This window comes from Arvicola amphibius, chromosome 15 (genome assembly GCF_903992535.2).
Source record: "Arvicola amphibius chromosome 15, mArvAmp1.2, whole genome shotgun sequence".
Lineage (NCBI taxonomy): Eukaryota > Metazoa > Chordata > Mammalia > Rodentia > Cricetidae > Arvicola > Arvicola amphibius.
Genome location: NC_052061.1, coordinates 34695532 through 34713629, shown reverse-complemented (window position 1 = coordinate 34713629; position 18098 = coordinate 34695532). Strand labels below are relative to the sequence as shown.

The 18098-nt window shown below is 41.7% G+C and overlaps 1 protein-coding gene across 2 annotated transcripts in view; it reads right to left on the bottom strand.

The window, feature by feature from the left end:
- Nucleotides 1-2473: 2473 nt before the first annotated feature.
- Nucleotides 2474-18098, bottom strand: part of Rfwd3 (ring finger and WD repeat domain 3) — a 31252-nt gene continuing 15627 nt past the window's right edge. For both annotated transcript variants that reach the window (XM_038313115.1, XM_038313116.1), the window contains exons 7-13: nucleotides 15175-15289; nucleotides 14406-14631; nucleotides 11425-11575; nucleotides 9146-9322; nucleotides 7811-8025; nucleotides 5562-5773; nucleotides 2474-4368 (exon numbers count right to left, since the gene is read on the bottom strand). In XM_038313115.1, the coding sequence (XP_038169043.1) occupies nucleotides 4225-4368; nucleotides 5562-5773; nucleotides 7811-8025; nucleotides 9146-9322; nucleotides 11425-11575; nucleotides 14406-14631; nucleotides 15175-15289 (1240 nt within the window). In that variant the 3' untranslated portion in view covers nucleotides 2474-4224. The remainder of the gene's footprint in view (nucleotides 4369-5561; nucleotides 5774-7810; nucleotides 8026-9145; nucleotides 9323-11424; nucleotides 11576-14405; nucleotides 14632-15174; nucleotides 15290-18098) is intronic.

Below are 18098 nucleotides of genomic sequence, written 5' to 3'. Positions count from 1 at the left end.
AGGACTTCACCAGGCTTAGATTTTGTTTCTCTCCTGCTTGTTGTCATCACTTCCCATCTGTACCTGGGTACAACCAATTCTTGAGATTTATTGCTTGGCAGGGGTCAGGTGTTTTGTGTTTTGAGACACAGTCTCATAGAGCCCAGACTGGCCTCACAAACTCAGTATGTAGGTCTTGAACTCCTCAATCCTCTTGGCTCTACCTCCCAAGTACTGGGATTACAGGTGGGCATTTACCACACCTGGCTTTGAACAATCAATTTTTAGGTCACATTTAACAGAAAAGACTTGAAGCTGGGCGGTGGTGGCGCAAGCCTTTAATCCCAGCACTCGGGAGACAGAGGCAGGATTTCTGTGAGTTTGAGGTCAGCCTGGTCTAGAGCGAGTTCCAGGACAGGCTTCAAAGCTACAGAGAAACTATCTTGAAAAACAAACAAAACAGAGAGGGAGGGAGAGAGGGAGGGAGGGAGGGAGGGAGAAGACTCACATCATTTCTACTAGCAAAGCTGAGCAGCTCTCTTCTAAAGGCGTCAACTCTAATGCTGATAGCATTTAAGTCAGACGCTAGGGTCTATAAGCAGCAAGAGTTTGAAGGTATGGCAGTTTTACTTTTTTGTAGACAAGCTCTTACTGTATAATCTAGGCAGTCAGGATGCTCAGAGCTTCTAATTATAACTTTAACTGTAAGCTTATCCAATTGTTGGCAATGCACAGAGCTTTGCCTAGATAGAGCTCCAAGTCTTTTTAACTTAAAAAAAAAAAAAAAAAAACAGGGCCATCATCTTCAAATCCTATTTTCCCCTCTATGTTCATCATTTCCTCTATCTATCTAATTCAGATGTAGTTGTGGCCCGCACCGAGCCTCTAGGACAGTCTTTCTGCCTAGTGTTCACTGTTGGATAAATAGTTCCTCAACAATGTCAAAAGGTTACATTGTCCTGGGGACAGAAACCTGGAGTCAAAACGAGCTTTTACATCTTAACATTTCAAATTTTAAAAAGATTTCTACTCGCGTTTTGCCTGATGTTATGCATGTGCGCTGCATGCTTGCCAGGTGCACTTGGAGATCAGAAGGCACTGGATTCCCTGCAACTCTAGTTATGGATAGTTGTGGGGCCATAGGAACTGGACCCAGATCCTCTAAAAGCAGCAAGTGCTCTTAACTACTGGGCCTTCGCTCCAGCACCCCCAGGTTTTAAACAGTCTAAGTAGGGTGGAAGAAGCAGGACACGGAAAGCTGAAGCCCCATGTGCATGCCATTTTTTTGGGTGGGGGTGGGGGGTGGGGGCAGGGGACACACAGGTTATTTCTTTACATGCTTACCTTGAACTTGAGATCCTCCTGCACTGTCTCTAGAATGCTGGCATGCCTGGTTTTAATTTCATTATAATTTTAAAACCATTTCTTCCTTGAAGATAATAATTCAAATTCTTTATCCATTAGGAATGTACTTTGTACTTCTTTGATCCCAGTACTTGGGAGACAGAGGCAGGTGGATCTCTTCTAGTTCAAGGCCAGTCTGGTCCATGTAGGTAGCTACATGGTGAGTTCCAGACCAGCCAGGGTAGATACACAATAACTTAAAAAATAAAAATGCTATTAGAATACTTAGCAACTGGGATTTATTTTCACCTCAGAACTCCCTTTCCTTGAAACACTGGGCTTTGTAGTAACAGTATTGTTATACCTTTAGATTCTGTCCTCTTGGAACCCAGTACTCTTATTTGTTGCTCAACTGGAAGACATTTCCAGCTTTTCCAGTCTGCAGAGTATGTTTGTACCTACAGAATCCTGATCTGAAACAGAACAGACAATCTGGACAAGAGGCTAGAACTGTGCTAAGTGGGTGGAACCCAAGGGCCTATACATGCTCATCGCTAATACCCGTCCAAGTATTGACAGGTAATTTTAAAAAATAAATTGCTTCCATCCTTCCTCAATTGAACAGTAACAGGAAAACGGCAAGCATGAAAGTCTGAGGAGTGTATCCTTACTATAAAACTCAATCTGGCCTGAAACTTGTGATCCTCCAGCCTCAGATTCCTGAGTGCTGGGATTACAGGTATGTGTTCCCATACTGGCTGATTGAAGAGGCAAATGCAGCTTCCAATTAACAACAGCAAAAAAGAACTGGCAGCTGGAGCCTTACCAGTTTAGATAAAATATTTACATTGGGCACAGTGGAACACACCTGCAAGTACATCTGTGTACTTGGCAGATATAGGTAGAAGGAAGGTCAATTTTTCCTACGTGGGGAAAGTCCAGCCTGTGCTACAAGAGACTCTGATTCAGTAGCAGTAAATCAGACAAATAAATAAATCAACAGTAAATTAAATGTTTACGTCAGGTCTAGGGGATCATCCTGTGTAACTCAAATCCAGTACTGGATCGGATGGAGAATGTACTAGAGTAGGATTATGCCCCTCCCTTTCCCAAGAGGTAGGTATACTCTAGCAGACACAAGACAGTGAAGTTTGTGTTATCCATGGCAAATCCTTTATTTTGCTAACATTACAACAAACATTGGAACACAGCAAATATTCAGAAATTCCAAAGTATTATGATAGTATTTAAAAACAAACATCCTGCTGGTGCTAAGAAGATTAGAGTCTGGGTCTAGAGACGAAGGTTCCTGCAAGTAGGGGTGGGGAGGGGAAGTCCATCATGTGAATCTGCTTCCAAATCAGATTTGGGTTTCTGATCCAGCTCAGCAGCAGAGCAAAAACTCAACAAGTGTGAGGCCCTGGCCAAATTTACTGTGGAAATGCAAAATGTGGCAAAACTTAATATTTATTTTAGCTTCTGTGGTAGTAAACTTAACCAGTCAGCCTTAGTTAAACATTCTTCAAGGCAAGTCAAATTCTAACCCTGCCCCAGACCAACCTGACACCCAGCACTTTCTCTGTGGCCATCTGCTGAAGTTACCTGAGTTCTATCTAATTTAAGTCCTATCCTGCCCCTGAAGCTCCAGGTCTAGGCAGCTACTTTTAAAAGCGTGGGAAAGAGGGAGGCTTTTTCCCCAAGCTGTGGAAGCCGACATTTTTAAAGCTTTAAAATTAAAACAAAGCCAAAACCCCTAAGTATCTTCAAATAGAAGGCTTCATTGAATGCATATAGCCACAACTTCGAAGTCTAGGAAAATTAACCTTAACAGTTCCCTGCTGGTAATAAAGATCTAAAACAGCTCCGGAGTTTGACACGTAGGACAGAACTTTTACTAAAAAGGACAGGATAGTGCCTCCCCAACAAATATTTGAGGCAACCGGCCATGGTGTCTGCACCTTGAGACAAGGTGTTCTAGAGGCAGTGGTTTAATGGAGTAGCCTAAGGCGAAGCAGACAGATGTAACCTGAGCATAACTCTAGATGCTGGACAGTTCAGGACCAGCAGAATACAAGTCCTAAGTGTCTTCCTTTCTGTCATCCACAGGTCCAGGTCTACTACCTTCCTGAGAATAATCACTTTATTAACAACACTTGCAGAAATTATTGGAAGGCAAATCAAAGGAACTTAGAATCGGACATTTCACACACAGGAAAGGAAGCCTTTACCTGGGAACTGTATGTCCTTAACCACTGGCTTAGTGGGGAATAAAAACCCCTAAGGATTCTAAGCTAACTAGAAAAAGCTAAGTCTTTCACAATTGCCCCAACAACTGGTCCTTTTCTTTACCTCCCACAATGCAATGAACTTAATGCACACAAGCTTTAGCCACTGGCTCTACATACAGCTAGCTCACCAGCCACCTCCATCACTGGACCTGTCAACATTCTAGGAGGCATGTACACCTGGAATGTAACTGTTGTTGATACAACACATACTGCACAAGAAGTGCCAAACACTGGCGCAGAGGTGTGGGTGAGATCAAGTTACTAAAAGGTTGAGCATTCAAATTCTACCCAAGACAATTCAGGCCGGCTGGGTATCACAGCCCCAAAATAATGTGCATATTCAGATCCTAAATAACAGCTGAGAGGACTGTAAGACCTGCAAAATTTAAATGAAGAATGGTCCAGGCAAGATTCACAAAGGTACTCTTTTGGTGCAAATAGCATACACAATCTTAGTGTCTCTGTGACCTAGAATCACACTAATCCAAATGAACCCATGATCCAAAAGTTCTAGTTACAGCATATAAACAGGTATTTTGTTCAGGGCTACTAGGTGCTAAGAATAATACTTAACATTAACCAGCAGCATGTCTGGAGGGTCTCAAGACCATGCTCACTCCCATTTATAAAAATGGACATCCTTCTCAGTTAAGGTGGCCAAATAATTGCTCTGATTTGCTTCAAATGGGCAGATGTCCAAGACAGGTTGATCAGTCTTCAAGTCCTGCAGCAACGAGCCATTGCCAGCATTCCACAACTTAAGAAATAAGCAGAAATAGAAGTCAGCAGTTAGTCAGCCCAGGTGAGAACTGTCTCTAACCTTAACTCTGTTCAAAACTAGCACACCTTAAACTGGTTTGAAAAGCAAGTCAAGGACTCATTTCTTTCATCTATGTGCTGGAAGCCTAAATATTGTCTCCTCTAGAGAAAGAAGAGACAAGGCCACTATCTCTATCTTCATAGAACTTATATTAAAAAAAAATATTTTAATTATATGTGTCTATAGGGGTACTTGTGGAAGAAGGTAGATCTCCTTGAGCTGGAATTACAGCTGTCTGTGAGCCTTCCAATTTAGGTGTTGGGAACCAAACTTGGATCCTTGGATCCTCCTTAACTGCTGAGCAATTTCTCCAGCCATGGAACATACACTCTAGCAAGTGTTTTCTTTTCTAGAACATTTATTACAAGAAACTTGTAAAGTATCTAAATAGTGCCGGTGAGGTGGCTCAGTAAGAAAAGACACTTGCCATGCAAGCCTAATGAGTTAGATGTCTAGAACCCAGGTAAAGGTGGAAGGAAAACCAAGTCTACCAAGCTGTTTTCTGACCTGCACGTGTGCACTGTAGCACATACTCACCACCCCTAACATCATACACTGAAGTTTTTAAAACTTGCAGTATGCCAGACATGCCTTGAACTCCAGCATTCTGAAGGTAGAGACAAGTTTGAGGCCAGCAAGATCTACATAGTGAGTATACACTGGCTCAAAAAAATATATTGAAATAACAATAATTAACTACCATCAGACTCTCCCTTTCTCTTGAGACAGGGTCTGTGCAGCTCTGGCTGGCCTGAAATTCACACTTGACGTGTCACTAAATAAGTCAACTTCCTATTAAACTTCAGAAGTAAACTTCAACGTTTTAGCAATCCTGTTTTCTTCCCTTTACTTGTGCTATTACTTCACATTGTTTAATACCTGGTGTAATCATTACATACCAGCAACAGTTTTGAGTGTATATATGTATATATTTATATGTGCCCCCACACGTGCATTTGGAAACCACAGGTGTCTTCTGGTATTGCTCTCTGCCTCATTACCTTTAGACTGGTGTAGCGGTGCTTGAAACTGACTCCCTCAGATATGCCAAGAGAGTGCCTTACCACTAGGCTAGGTCTAGGCCCTCAAACCCCAAATTATTTTTAAATATAAAATAAAAATAGGCTCACCAGGACAGACTTTGATGCTTCATCCCCAGTACATACTAGGATATTACCATCATTCTCTGGGCTTTGGAAGATGGCATTTTTGGTCAATAGTTTGCAAGTGGGGCCCCCAAGGAATGTTTGCACAGGAAGGCAGGAACAGACTGGTTCTCCAGCATCATCTAGTTTGTAAGACATCTCCAATAGCACAGTTCGTATGGTGTTATGGCTTTTATCTATGAGATAGAGAAATAGGTGTTACCTCATGGAGATGATACAAAAGAAATTAACTAGGTACTTGAACCTCAAACACAACCTAGCTGTGTAAAAAAAGATAAATACATTAAACCCATGAGACCTATAAAGCAAATACAACAACACAGCACCAATGAACCTCAGAAGCCTGGCTAGGAAAAAGGAAGTTATCTTCAAAAGGTTTTTCCTACTCAAGAAACAACTCTAGAAATGTACTGGTCTTGAATAATCACTGTATCTTCTGAGACCTCCAGGTATTCTAATGGCATTTTTCCTTCTTCCACTGAGGACTCCATTAGCTATAGCAAGTCGAGTTACATCTAAAGTACTTCTGAATGACAGACAAAAGCTGGGAACAGAGTGGGACCCCTGCCTTCAAGCTTTCTTTTTTTCACTGGTGTTTTGTCTGCACGTATGTCCATGTGAGGGTGTTGGGCTCCCTAGGACTGTAGTTACAGACAATTGTAACTACAATTGTCACCACGTAGGTCCTGGGAATTGAATTCAGGTCCTCCAGAAGAGAAGCCAGTGTTTAACTGCTGGGACATCTTCCCAGCCCCAACCCCCCAGCTTTCTATGGCAGTCACAGCATGATTTGGTAAAAGCCAAAAGGTCAGGAGTGGCAACTGAAACAATGCCCCAGACAAAGCAAACGTGCAGTGATGAGATCAACTCACAACCAGGCGATCTGATGGACAACATGATAAACTTGACATATCTACCTTGGAACCCATTTTTAGGTCTGACTTAAAATCTGTGCACACAGAGGCTTCTCCATTAGTTAGGCATGGTGAACTAACAAGTCATTAATTCTAGCACTTTAGAAGCTGAGTTTGAAGTTGGCCAGTGCCAGAGAGCCAGGAGCACACAGCAAAACTGTCTCAAAAGTAAGATTAAAAAAAAAAAAGTAAAAAAAAAAAAAAAAATCCCGAGTGGTTGGTTGCTATATATTCTCACTAAAACTCAACACATTCCAAAACTGTTGATCACAAATGAAGCACAATGGTTGACATCAGTCATAGAATAAGCTTCCCTATTCAAGTTTTTTTTAAATTCTGCCCCCCCCCCAATAATTTTTAAGGAACAATGTCCATAAGCCTTAATAAAGGCAGTCCTACAAGCTCTTTTCTTCCTCTGTACCCACTGACTGAACATATGTACCCCAGATGGCTCCGCCTGTTCGCAAGAGCCCTAAAAGCATGGCTCTTTTCCTTGGAGCTTTAAGTAGTAAACTTCCTTTTGTTATTTAATGAGTTTTGCTGTGCTGCCTTTGTGTCTCACCTGAACCTGTCTCTTCTGATCTGGTTGGGGCTCTCCCAGACAACAGCTATCTAGGTAAGAGCCACAACAAAGGTGTCTGCCAGTATAAAATTTCCTGTGAGAGACACCCAGTTACAGGCCAGAATTTAAGATACTACATGCTTGTCAAGACAAAGATATGTCTTGTGAAAGGCACACCATAACCAACAACTACTAAATATCCAGAATCCCATTAGAGCAGGGCTAGAATTCATAGCCAGAGCCATTCTCTTGAGACCTCAAGTCCAAGTTACAAAGGCAAACCTTACCAAAATGACCATCAGCGTGGTTCATCAGGAATACAGTTTTTTTTTTTTTTTAAAAGGTGAGGCAGTGGAGTTCAGATGCCTAGATACTCCCATAAAACCATGGCTGTCAGTCTTAACTTCACTGGACCCAAATATGGAACTAAAAATCTGACTGGGTATTAGGCTGTTTCCGCCTGGGCCTGACATGAGGGCAAAGGAAAGTGGTCTGCGGGGAGCACAGTGGACTCCAGAAGCACATGGCGGAAAGTTTCAAATACACGTCAGGGAAGCAGACTCTATGGAGGAAATGGGAGCCATCATCTTTACTGTAGCACCAAGAGCTGTAATACAACAAGCCTGTCAGCCTTAGAGATGTTACCAAAACCACTCAAAGGGAATGTCTTCTTTACTGTACAAATCCCCGGCCCGCTCCCACCAAAACAGCAGGTCCCTGAGAACTTCAGAACTCACCAGGCCTATAAGTCACGAGACAGTGTCGGGTGTTGCTCTCTGTCTGAAAGTCCACAAAGCCCCCTGGCTCCAAGGAAAGCACATGAGGCTTATGAGAAAAGTCTGTTTTTAACTCCCAGAAGGAGGCATTCTCCAAAGTTCCAGCCAGCACCCCACCATAAGGAAATGCAGCCACAGCAGCTCTGGGTAAGTATGACAGGGACACCAAAGGACATCTGAAGGCAAAAAAGAAAACTATGACACACACTCCAAATCCAATACTTTGCTCCAGACCTCATGACCAGGAGACCTGGGCCACATTTTGGTCTCAATAGAAATCAAACAGAAGGGCAACTATCTTCCTGCACCCTTTTATTTTATTTTATTTTTGTTTTTTTGAGACAGGCTTTCTCTGTAGTTTTGGAGCCTGTTGTGGAACGAGCTCTTGTATACCAGGCTGGCCTGGAACTCAGAGAGAATTGCCTGCCTCTGCATCCTGAGTGCTGGGATTAAAGGAGGATGCCACCACCACCCAGCTTCTTGCACCCTTTAAAAATAATTAGCTATCTTTATAAGAGAAAGAAAAAGGAAATACACATAACATTCTGTATCTACTTTCAACAGAACACATGATATACTTAAAAAGGAAAAAAAAGCGTACTGTAACAAAAAGACTTAATTCAGAAAAGATGATTTTTCTAGACTTCTAACCATAAACTCGTAATAACTCTTCTGCCTCAACCCGCTAAGCTCTGGAATGGTAAATATAAGCTGCCAGCACTGGTTAGACTTTTTTTCTTTTTAAGAGAAAGGGTTTCCTTGTATATCCCTGACTATCCTGGAACTTTCTCTGGAACATGCTAGCCTCCAACTCAGAAACTGACCTGTTTCTGCCTCCTGATGCTAGGTGGGATTAAAGATGTGCCCTGCCCCCCATGCCTGACTTTGGTTAATTTTCTCAATTTCCACTGTAAGTTTATGAACAATATTATATGCTAAAAATCCTTTCAGAAATACCAACCTGCAGGCTGTGTTCCTATGATTTTAATGCACAAGTTACCAAAACAAATACTTTACTTTGGTATTTCAAGACAGGGTTTCTCTGTGTAGCTCTGACTGTCTAAAATTCACTCTGTAAATCAGACTGGTCTTCATCTCAGAGATCTTCCTGCCTCCCAAGCGCTGGGATTAAAGGTGTACACCACCACACCCTACCTCAAATTCTATTGATTCTGAAGTGGTGAAAGCACCAGAGCTTAGATTGGTGGTCAACTGTTGAGACACGCAGAGGAATGAACTAATACAGTAACAATCTAAAAGAATGCTGTAATCTAAATAAAAACAAGTTTTTCCTACCTGGCTTTTTGAGGAACTAACTCCTGTATATAGGCATTTGTATTCCGTAGGTCATATATCAGAATTGAACCATTGGCCAGTCCAGCATAGATGTAATTGTTTTCATCAAGACACCAGCAACAGCTCCAAACAGGACGTCCAGTATTATAAGTCTGCACAACAGTGTTTGTTTCTAGGCTGTGGAGTGAAGAGATTTTACCACTATACATTAAGAAAACCATGTATACAATGGTGATGTTTAATAATAAGACATTTAACAAAGGAATATTTATTGAGAACTTATCTGTACCCTAAACCATCTGGATTTCATTATTTCCTCTGGGAACTGCATACTTCTCAATTCCAAAACACTAGTGCTTTCTGGTCTGCAAACTTAATTCTTGAGTTACAATGAAATGAAAGGGTAAACTGAAGGAATACACAAATGATACATTCCCTTCTCTACTGAATTTTCTCTATAGTTAACTGTCACACAGATAATCAGTAAGCAATACAAGAAAGTAGATAATATAAGGAAAACCAAATATAATACAGCGGCCCAGGAGTAGTCATTAACGACACTGTGTAAGAGCACCCAACACACATGCTTTCTGGGGCGGCAGACAATGAACCTCGGGATTAATGCATGGTAGGCAAGCATTCTATCACTGTGCTGTATCTTCAGTCTGTCCCTGCCCTTACTGTTGCTTTGAGATAGGGTCTTACTATGCAGCCCTGGCAGGTCTAGAACTTGCTGAGTAAAGACGTATGCCATCATGTCTGCCCCTCTTATTTATTTTTAATTATGAAATTATTTTTTAATACATATGGGGGTTTTGCCAACATGTAAGTCTGTGTACCCTGGGGGGGGGGGCACAGAAGTAGTTTCAGATCTAGAACTGGAGTTAAAACAATTGTAAGCTGCCATGTGGGTGCTGGGAACTGAACCTGGGACCTCTAGAAAAGCAGTCTGTGTTTGTAACTACCAAGTCATCTCTCTAGCATACCCTCATCCATTTTTACAAGATTTTATATGGAGGCTGGAGAGTTGGCTCAGCAGTTAAGAACATTTGCTGTTCTTCCAGAGGACCTGGTACCCTATTCTGGCCTGTGAAGGCACTGCATTTCTGGTACCTTATTCTGGCCCGTGAAGGCACTGCATTCTGGTGGTGCACAGTCATCCATCAGGGCAAAACACCCACATGCACATGAATAAAAGTGAGTTAAGTATTTTTCCTAAATAAAATTTTAAAGAATTAGAACAACCCAATCTTTGGTGCAGACCTGAAACATCAGCTGTTCAAAAGGTTGAGAATTCCAGGTGGTGGTGGCACACACCTTTAATCCCAGCACTCCAGAGGCAGAGGCAGGCAGATCTCTTTGAGTTTAAGACCAGCCTAGTCTATAGCGTGAGTTCCAGAATAGTTAGGGCTATTATACAGAGAAATCCTGTCTCGACCCCCACCCCCAAAAGGTGAGGAAGGACAAATTCCAAGGTCAAGGCTAGCTTAGGTCAATTACAGTAAAAAATAAAAATGATGGACATAGTGCCATGACAGAATGTTTGTGTAGAATATTCCAGACCCAAATCTGGAACACTACAAAAGCCAACAAAAACTAACTCAGGTCGTTATACATTAACTTAGTGACTACTATGTCACTTTTATTTTTTTCTACCGCACTCCTCATCTTAGGCTGACCCTGAGTCCCAATCCTCCTGTCTCCACATTTCAGATGCTGGATAAGAGGCTTCTCCTATCACACCCCACTTGATGCTCACTTTTCTGTTTTAGACAGGTTCTAACTCTGTAGTTCAAGATGTCCTGGAATTCTCTATGTAGCCCAGGCTGGCCTCAACCACATGGCAACCATAATGCCTCTCAGGATCCCAAGTGCTAGGATTACAGGGGTCAATCACCACACAGGGTTTATAGACTTTTATTTTATTTTTTTCAAAAGAGGGTTTCTCTGTGTAGCTTTGTTCTGTTGACCAAGCTGGCCTCAAACTAACAGATCCGCCTGCCTCTGTTCCTGTCCCGAGTGCTAGGATTAAAGACGTGTAACACCACTGCCTGGCTATTCATTTGTTTATTTTGAGACTGTTTCTCTATATAGTTGTCTATATAGTTCCGGCTATCCCGGAACTCATTATGCCTAAAACTCAGAGATCTGCCTGCCTGTCTCTTGGGCACCTGCTGCGTACATACTTTTAAAAGGAGACAATGCCTCAGACAGGTGAGAGAACCAAGACTAATTTGATGCACAGCGGCCCCGGCCAATCTTCCTCACGACTCACTCACCTTGTCAGTTTAATAGTGTTGTCAAAGGAAGCAGACAGTAGAAGGCCTTTGGATCGACTGCTGAAAGCTAATCCACGTATCTGCTTGCTATGCATAGGAATGTACTGACTGCTTTTCATGTTGGCAGTACTCAACATCTTAACACCAAAGCCTACCAAGAAGAGAATTGAAAAAAGGCATATAAAAGTAAATTAAGGCAAAATCTATCTTTTAAAGTAACCTTTTCTTACCTTTCTTGGAATCCAAGTCCCTAGAAAACAGCTAGTCAAGCAATGAAAATAAATATTCCCTAGATTTATACCCCTCTCCTTTTGAGACAGAGTTTCTCTGTGTACCCTGGCACTTGGGAAGCAGAGACAGGTGGATCTTTGAGTTCGAGGTCAGCCTGGTCTACAGAGTTCCAGGACAGCTAGGGAAAACCCTTGTCTCTGGGAGGGAGGGGGGAGAAACATTACTGGAAATTTGAGGTCAGCCTGGTCTAAATAACAAGACCCAGTCTCAAGTAGCCAAAATACAGTTGTTTAGACAAATATCAAGCATATTTTACCTATGGGAGATGTAAGATATATATGAGCAATAAAGAACAAAGGCAAAAAGACCATAGAAACTAAGATGACAAGTTTTTATTTTTGTTTTGTTTGGTTTTTCGAGACAGGGTTTCTCTGTAGCTTTGGAGCCTATCCTGGAGCTAGCTCTTGTAGACCAGGCTGGTCTCGAACTCACAGAGATCCGCCTGCATCTCCCTCCCGAGTGCTGGGATTAAAGGCGTGCGCCACCACCAAACTGGCAGATGACAAGTTTTTTTTTTCTTTCTTTTTTTTTTTTTTTAAATATTTATTTATTCTGTATACAATATTCTGTTTCTGTGTATGCCTGAAGGCCAGAAGAGGGCACCAGACCTCATTACAGATGGTTGTGAGCCACCATGTGGTTGCTGGGAATTGAACTCAGGACCTTTGGAAGAGCAGGCAATGCTCTTAACCGCTGAGCCATCTCTCCAGCCCAGTTTTTTTTTTCTTAAGACTTATTTTACTTTATGAGTATGGGTGCCTTGCCTGCATGTATCCATGTGTACCATATGCATATCTGGTGCCCACAGAGGTCAGAAGAGAGCATCAGATCCCCTTGCACTGGGGTTAGGTATAGTTGTAAGCCACCATGTGGGTGCTGGGATCTAAACTGAGCAGCCAGTGCGCTTAGCCAATCACCTCTCCAGCCCTGTCAAGTTTTATTTCTAATATTTATTTTATATTTATGCTTTGCCTGCACGTGTGAAGTGTACCATGTACATGCCTGCTGCCCTTGGAGGCCAAAAAAAGGGTGCCAGATCCCTGGAACTGGAGTTACAAGTTATGATGGTTGAGTTGCCACAATGGTGGCTGGAAATTCAACTCTGGAAGAAGAGTTAATGAACTTTACTACTCTTAACTGTCTCTCCAGTCCCACCAGTCCTGTCCCAGCTTTTTAATGTGTGTTTGTCTCTGTGTGCTGTGTGGGTATATGCACACAAACGTGGGCGCCCATGGAAGTCAGAAGAGGGCAATAAATTCCCTGGATCTTTTTTTTTAATTTTTTTTTTGTTCTGGAGACAGGTTTTTTTGTGTAGCTTTGGAGCCTTGAGCTCACTTTGTAGTTGTGGCTTCAAACTCACGAATATCTACCTGTCTCTGCTTCCCAAGTACTGGAATGAAAGGCATGTGCCACTACCATCAGGCTTGGAACTGAAGTAATAGGTGGTTGTGAGACACCTAACATGGGTGCTAAGCTTTGAATTATGGAACTCCAAAAGAGTACGACTTTCCTGCCTGAAAGAGCAGCAAGTGTTCTTAACCACTGAGTTATCTCTTCAGCTCCCCACTAATATATATTAATAAAATGACTATTACAGTCCTCAAATTCTCTTATTTGCAATTCAAAATACTAAATTTTGTTTAAATTTGAATTTGCTGAACATTCAAATGAATCGGTACAGTAAACAACATACACAGGGAATATTTTCTTTGGATGATGCTGGTGACCATGTACCTTCTTCCTCACATTGATATGACTACTGGTTATTTCTACCTTTTTTTTTTTTAAACTTTTTTTTTTTTTTTAATGTTCATTGGTATAAAGCTGTCAGCTCCCAGGGAGCTGAAGCTACAGGCAGTTGTGAGCTGCCATGTGGGTGCTAGGAATTAAACTAGGTCCTCTGGAAGAGCAGCCAGTGCTCTTAACCATTGACCTACCTCTCCAACTCCTATTTCTACATTCTTGACAAATTTGCAAAATAAAAACAACAGCCATGAAAGAATTTTTTTTTTTTTTTTTTTATTTTTCGAGACAGGGTTTCTCTGTGGTTTTGGAGCCTGTCCTGGAACTAGCTCTTGTAGAGCAGGCTGGTCTCGAACTCATAGAGATCCGCCTGCCTCTGCCTCCCGAGTGCTAGGATTAAAGGCGTGCGCCACCACCGCCCGGCATGAAAGAATTTTTTTAAAGGAAAATAGCTATACTACTTGTACTATTTGTAGCTAAAAGAGACATTTTCTGTTTGTCTGAAGCAGGATCTCACTACGTAGACCACAGTGGCCTCAAACTTCTGCCTCAAGCCCCTGAATTCTAAGACAACTGGGGTGTGTGTGTGTGAGTAGACCCAGCTATGAAAGACATGTTTTTTTGTTTGTTTCAAGACAGGGTCTTTATGTAGTCCTGACTTTCCTGGAACTTGCTGTGTAGAACAGGCTGGCCTGGCCTGGCACTCAGAGATCTGTCTGCGCCAGCCTCTCAGGTACTGGGAGGTACAGGCGTGTGCCATTGTGAAAGATTATCTTTGAGGCACCCAAAGCACCTGCATTCAGTTAATAGGGAACTGACAGAGAAAAGTGAGTTGATAGCCTGTCATCAGTGTTTAACCACCACTGAGCCCAAGATTCTTCAGAAAGGGAAGAGAAGCAAGTAGTATCTACTAATGAATACAAAAGATGAGTTTCTGAATTCTTTACCTGGCAGGAAAGAAGTCTGAGGAGAAGGTTGTGATACCACTAGGCAGCTCAAAACATCACAATATGCCATAATTCGGCAGTTTCCTGTCTGAGATACTGCAAAGGTCTTTTGGAAGCTGTATTTATGCTGGTTCTGGTGGGAGGGCAAGCATTTCTTGCAAAGTGCTTGGGAGCCCTTGCGTTGCTGTATTTGATTCTGATGCTGCATAACAAAGGCTTCTAAGTCCTACAAGGAAAAAGACTTTGTAAATAAAAGCTTTTATTTCCCTCTCAAAAAAGTTTTTCTTTTTTTAATTTTTACTTATACGCATTGATGTTTAGTCTGCATGTATGTGTGTATGAGAGAGTCAGGTACCCTGGAACTGGAGTTACACACACTTGTGAGCAGCCACGTGTGTGCTATGAATTTAACCTAGGTTCTCTCTAGCCAGCGTTCTTAACAACTCAGTCATCTCTCCAGGTTCCAAGAATAAATTCTTGATTGGATAAAAGATTTCTTGCCAATCATAAACATGTTACCATGAATCTCAAAGAACTGCATTTCAATTTCACCAAGTAACTGAAATAAAGAATGCAGAGAGTTACCAAATATCAATAGTTCTTAGTGGTTGCTCTGTCTGAAGTCCTCATAGAATTCACAATTTTGGGCTTGGGGCAAATGTCCCATCATTGAGATAAACCTAAGTAATATTAAGATTCCTCTTAAATTGCCTGTCTCTTTAATTCTGATTCTAATTTTTTTTTTTTTAATTAGAAAGGACAAACTCACCTGGACACGGCTATTGAGTTTGGTGCATTTATCAATGAGGACCTGAAGTTGGAGCCGGCACTGTGCAGATTCTAATTCTGCCTGCTTCCTGAGCATTTGTTCATTCAGTAAATCACTGGAAGGGAAAAGCCAGGGGCAGCTGAGTATTAGGAAAAAGACTTTCTAGGATAAGAAGGAACCAAATTGAAGCCATTCTGGATAGAACTTCCGTTTTGAATAAGGGGCAAGTAAAGTATAAGTTCTCATGACCTCCCCAGATCTCCCTGGGTAACTGGACATCACTAACATCCTGGTTGGCAAGTTGAGACCAGAATGGTGGGCAAATCATCTGGCCATACTTGAGTAAACCAACCAATGAGAAGAAGATAAGTGTACCAGAGATATGTTCCTAGGAAAGTCCCTGATCCCTGAATCCTGACTGGTGAAAATGTAATTGTAACTTGGCACAGATGCTCATAGTTTTCATGCTTAATAGCTTTGAAACAGTCTGGCCTGGGGGCACAGTTCAGTTCTGCATTCTGGGCCCTAATCAGTAAGTAGTGGCTGGATTTCAATAAATTTTTGTTTTCTGCATTGATTTGGTATTTTGAGTTGTGTTGGATCCAAGCAGATCCCATAATAGACATAGTTAAATTCACATTGTAATAAACGCTTTACTGTAGTATGCCATGTAAGTATAATAAAGTAAAAAATGATCTCTCTAGTAGCATGTGGGACTAAATAGTCAGCCCAATGGGGTTTGGAGTTAAAGGAAGCAACAGAAGCCAGAAATTTGACTTACACTACTGAATGGAGACTAAAAATAGCCTAAGAAAATGAGGGAAAGAACCAACTCACCGCTTGAGCTAAAGTAAATTATAAAAGACTGAACCTAAATGTGAAAAAGATTATCTATTGGTGCAAAGAAAATAAACTGCTGCTGCTTGTTACAAAGCATGTGAATTAAGTGACAATGAACAGAACTGAAAAGGCTAAAGATTAGAAAAATAAAGAAGTTTACATTAAGCAAATTCTAACAAAAAGCCAATTAGAATAAAGGCAAAATGCATGAATAGACATAAAAAATAACAATATACAATCACAAATTTGCATGTAGTTAAACATAATTTCAAAATATGAAACACAAAAACAAGAACAAAATTCCATGTCACTGATATAGCAAAGAGAAAAAGATACAAAGACTAGAATGACATGGCTCAGAAGTTAACAGAGTGAGACTCTAATTCAAAACAAAGACAACCAAAACACTCTATCAGTGGGCTGGAAAGATGGCTCAGAGGTTAAGAGCACTGACTGCTGCTCCCAGAGGTCCTGAGTTCAATTCCCAGCAACCACATGGTGACTCACACCAATCTATAATGAGATCTGGTGCCTAGAACACATTATACATAATAAATAAATTTTTAAAAAAACACTCTTATCAGTGGGCTGGAAAGATGGCTCAGCAGTTAAGAGCATTTATTACTCTTTCTTTTTCTAGACAGAGTTTGCTGGAACTCACTCTGTACACCAGGCTGGCCTCAAACTCACAGAGTTTCACTTGCCTCTGCCTCCCAAGTGCTGGGACTAAAGGCGTGCTCCACCACCACCTGGCAGCACTTACTACTCTTGCATAGACAGGACAGCGTTTAGTTCCCAGGACCCACATGATAGTTCACACTTTCCTGGCACTCTAGTTCCAGGGAATCTGAGGCCCTTTTCTGTCTTTTGAGAACACCAAGGAAATATATGGTGCACATATATTTGTGCTGACCAAACACCCATGCCGTGCACAATAAAAAAATAATCTTTAAAAGATGTGGGGGTGAGCCGGGCGGTGGTGGCGCACGCCTTTAATCCCAGCACTCGGGAGGCAGAGGCAGGCGGATCTCTGTGAGTTCGAGGCCAGCCTGGTCTACAAGAGCTAGTTCCAGGCCAGCTCTAAAAAAGCTGCAGAGAAACCGTCTCGAAAAACCAAAAAAAAAAAAAAAAAAAAAAGATGTGGGGGTGGGAAGTTATTGTCTACTAAGAACAAGGCCATTGCTCTCGGACTATATGACACCTTGTCTCAAAACGACAAAAAAAAAAAAAAACCAAAACAGGTGATGTACAACATCCTTGATTTAAGACATAGGTAGCAATGAAGTTTGTGCAAAAAGAAGACAGTATTTAATAAATTACACTACAGCACTTGGTAATTCATGAGAGCAGACTTCAGAGTTAAGAGCCAATTTGACAAAATTTTCAAAGATCAGAGCTACACTTTGATCTTAAAGTAGCAGAAATAAGTACAACCACAAGACTGATGTAGCTTCAGAGAAACAAAAACTCACACAGGCTGAGCCTGGTGGCATAAGCCTGTCATTACTATTCAGGAGCTGAAACACTAAGCTCACAAATTCTAGGCTTGTTTGGTCTACAGAGCTCAAGGCCAGCCTGGCCAACTTAGAGACCATCACCACCAACAACAAATGCCTCCACAGTTCTTAAACAGCACTTTGGACAGGTTGCCTAGGTAGGTCTCACACAGAACTCATGCTGTCTACCATGAGGCAATCTACCTCTCTTTATCTTCAGAAAAGCACAGTGCTTGTTTGCTTAGAACTGACTTCTTTTCAGGAAGGCTCCAAAACAAATTTGGTAAAAAGTTAAGATTTGGTAAAGATGAGTACAAAGATGACTAATTTTTTTTCTGCTGGCATTTTCAATTTTTTCTTTTGTTTTTCCCTAAGATCCCCCAGAACAGGAGTTACAAACAGTTGTTAGCTGTCATGTGGGTGCTAGGAATTGACCCACGTCCTCTGGAAGAACCACCAGTGTTCTTAACCATTGAGCCATCTCTCCAGGCCCCATGACTGCTTTGTTTTTTCTATCCTTTTCCTTTCTTGTTTTGGGGATGGAGGGTTTTGAGACAGGGTTTCTCTGTGCAGCCCTGGCTGTCCTGA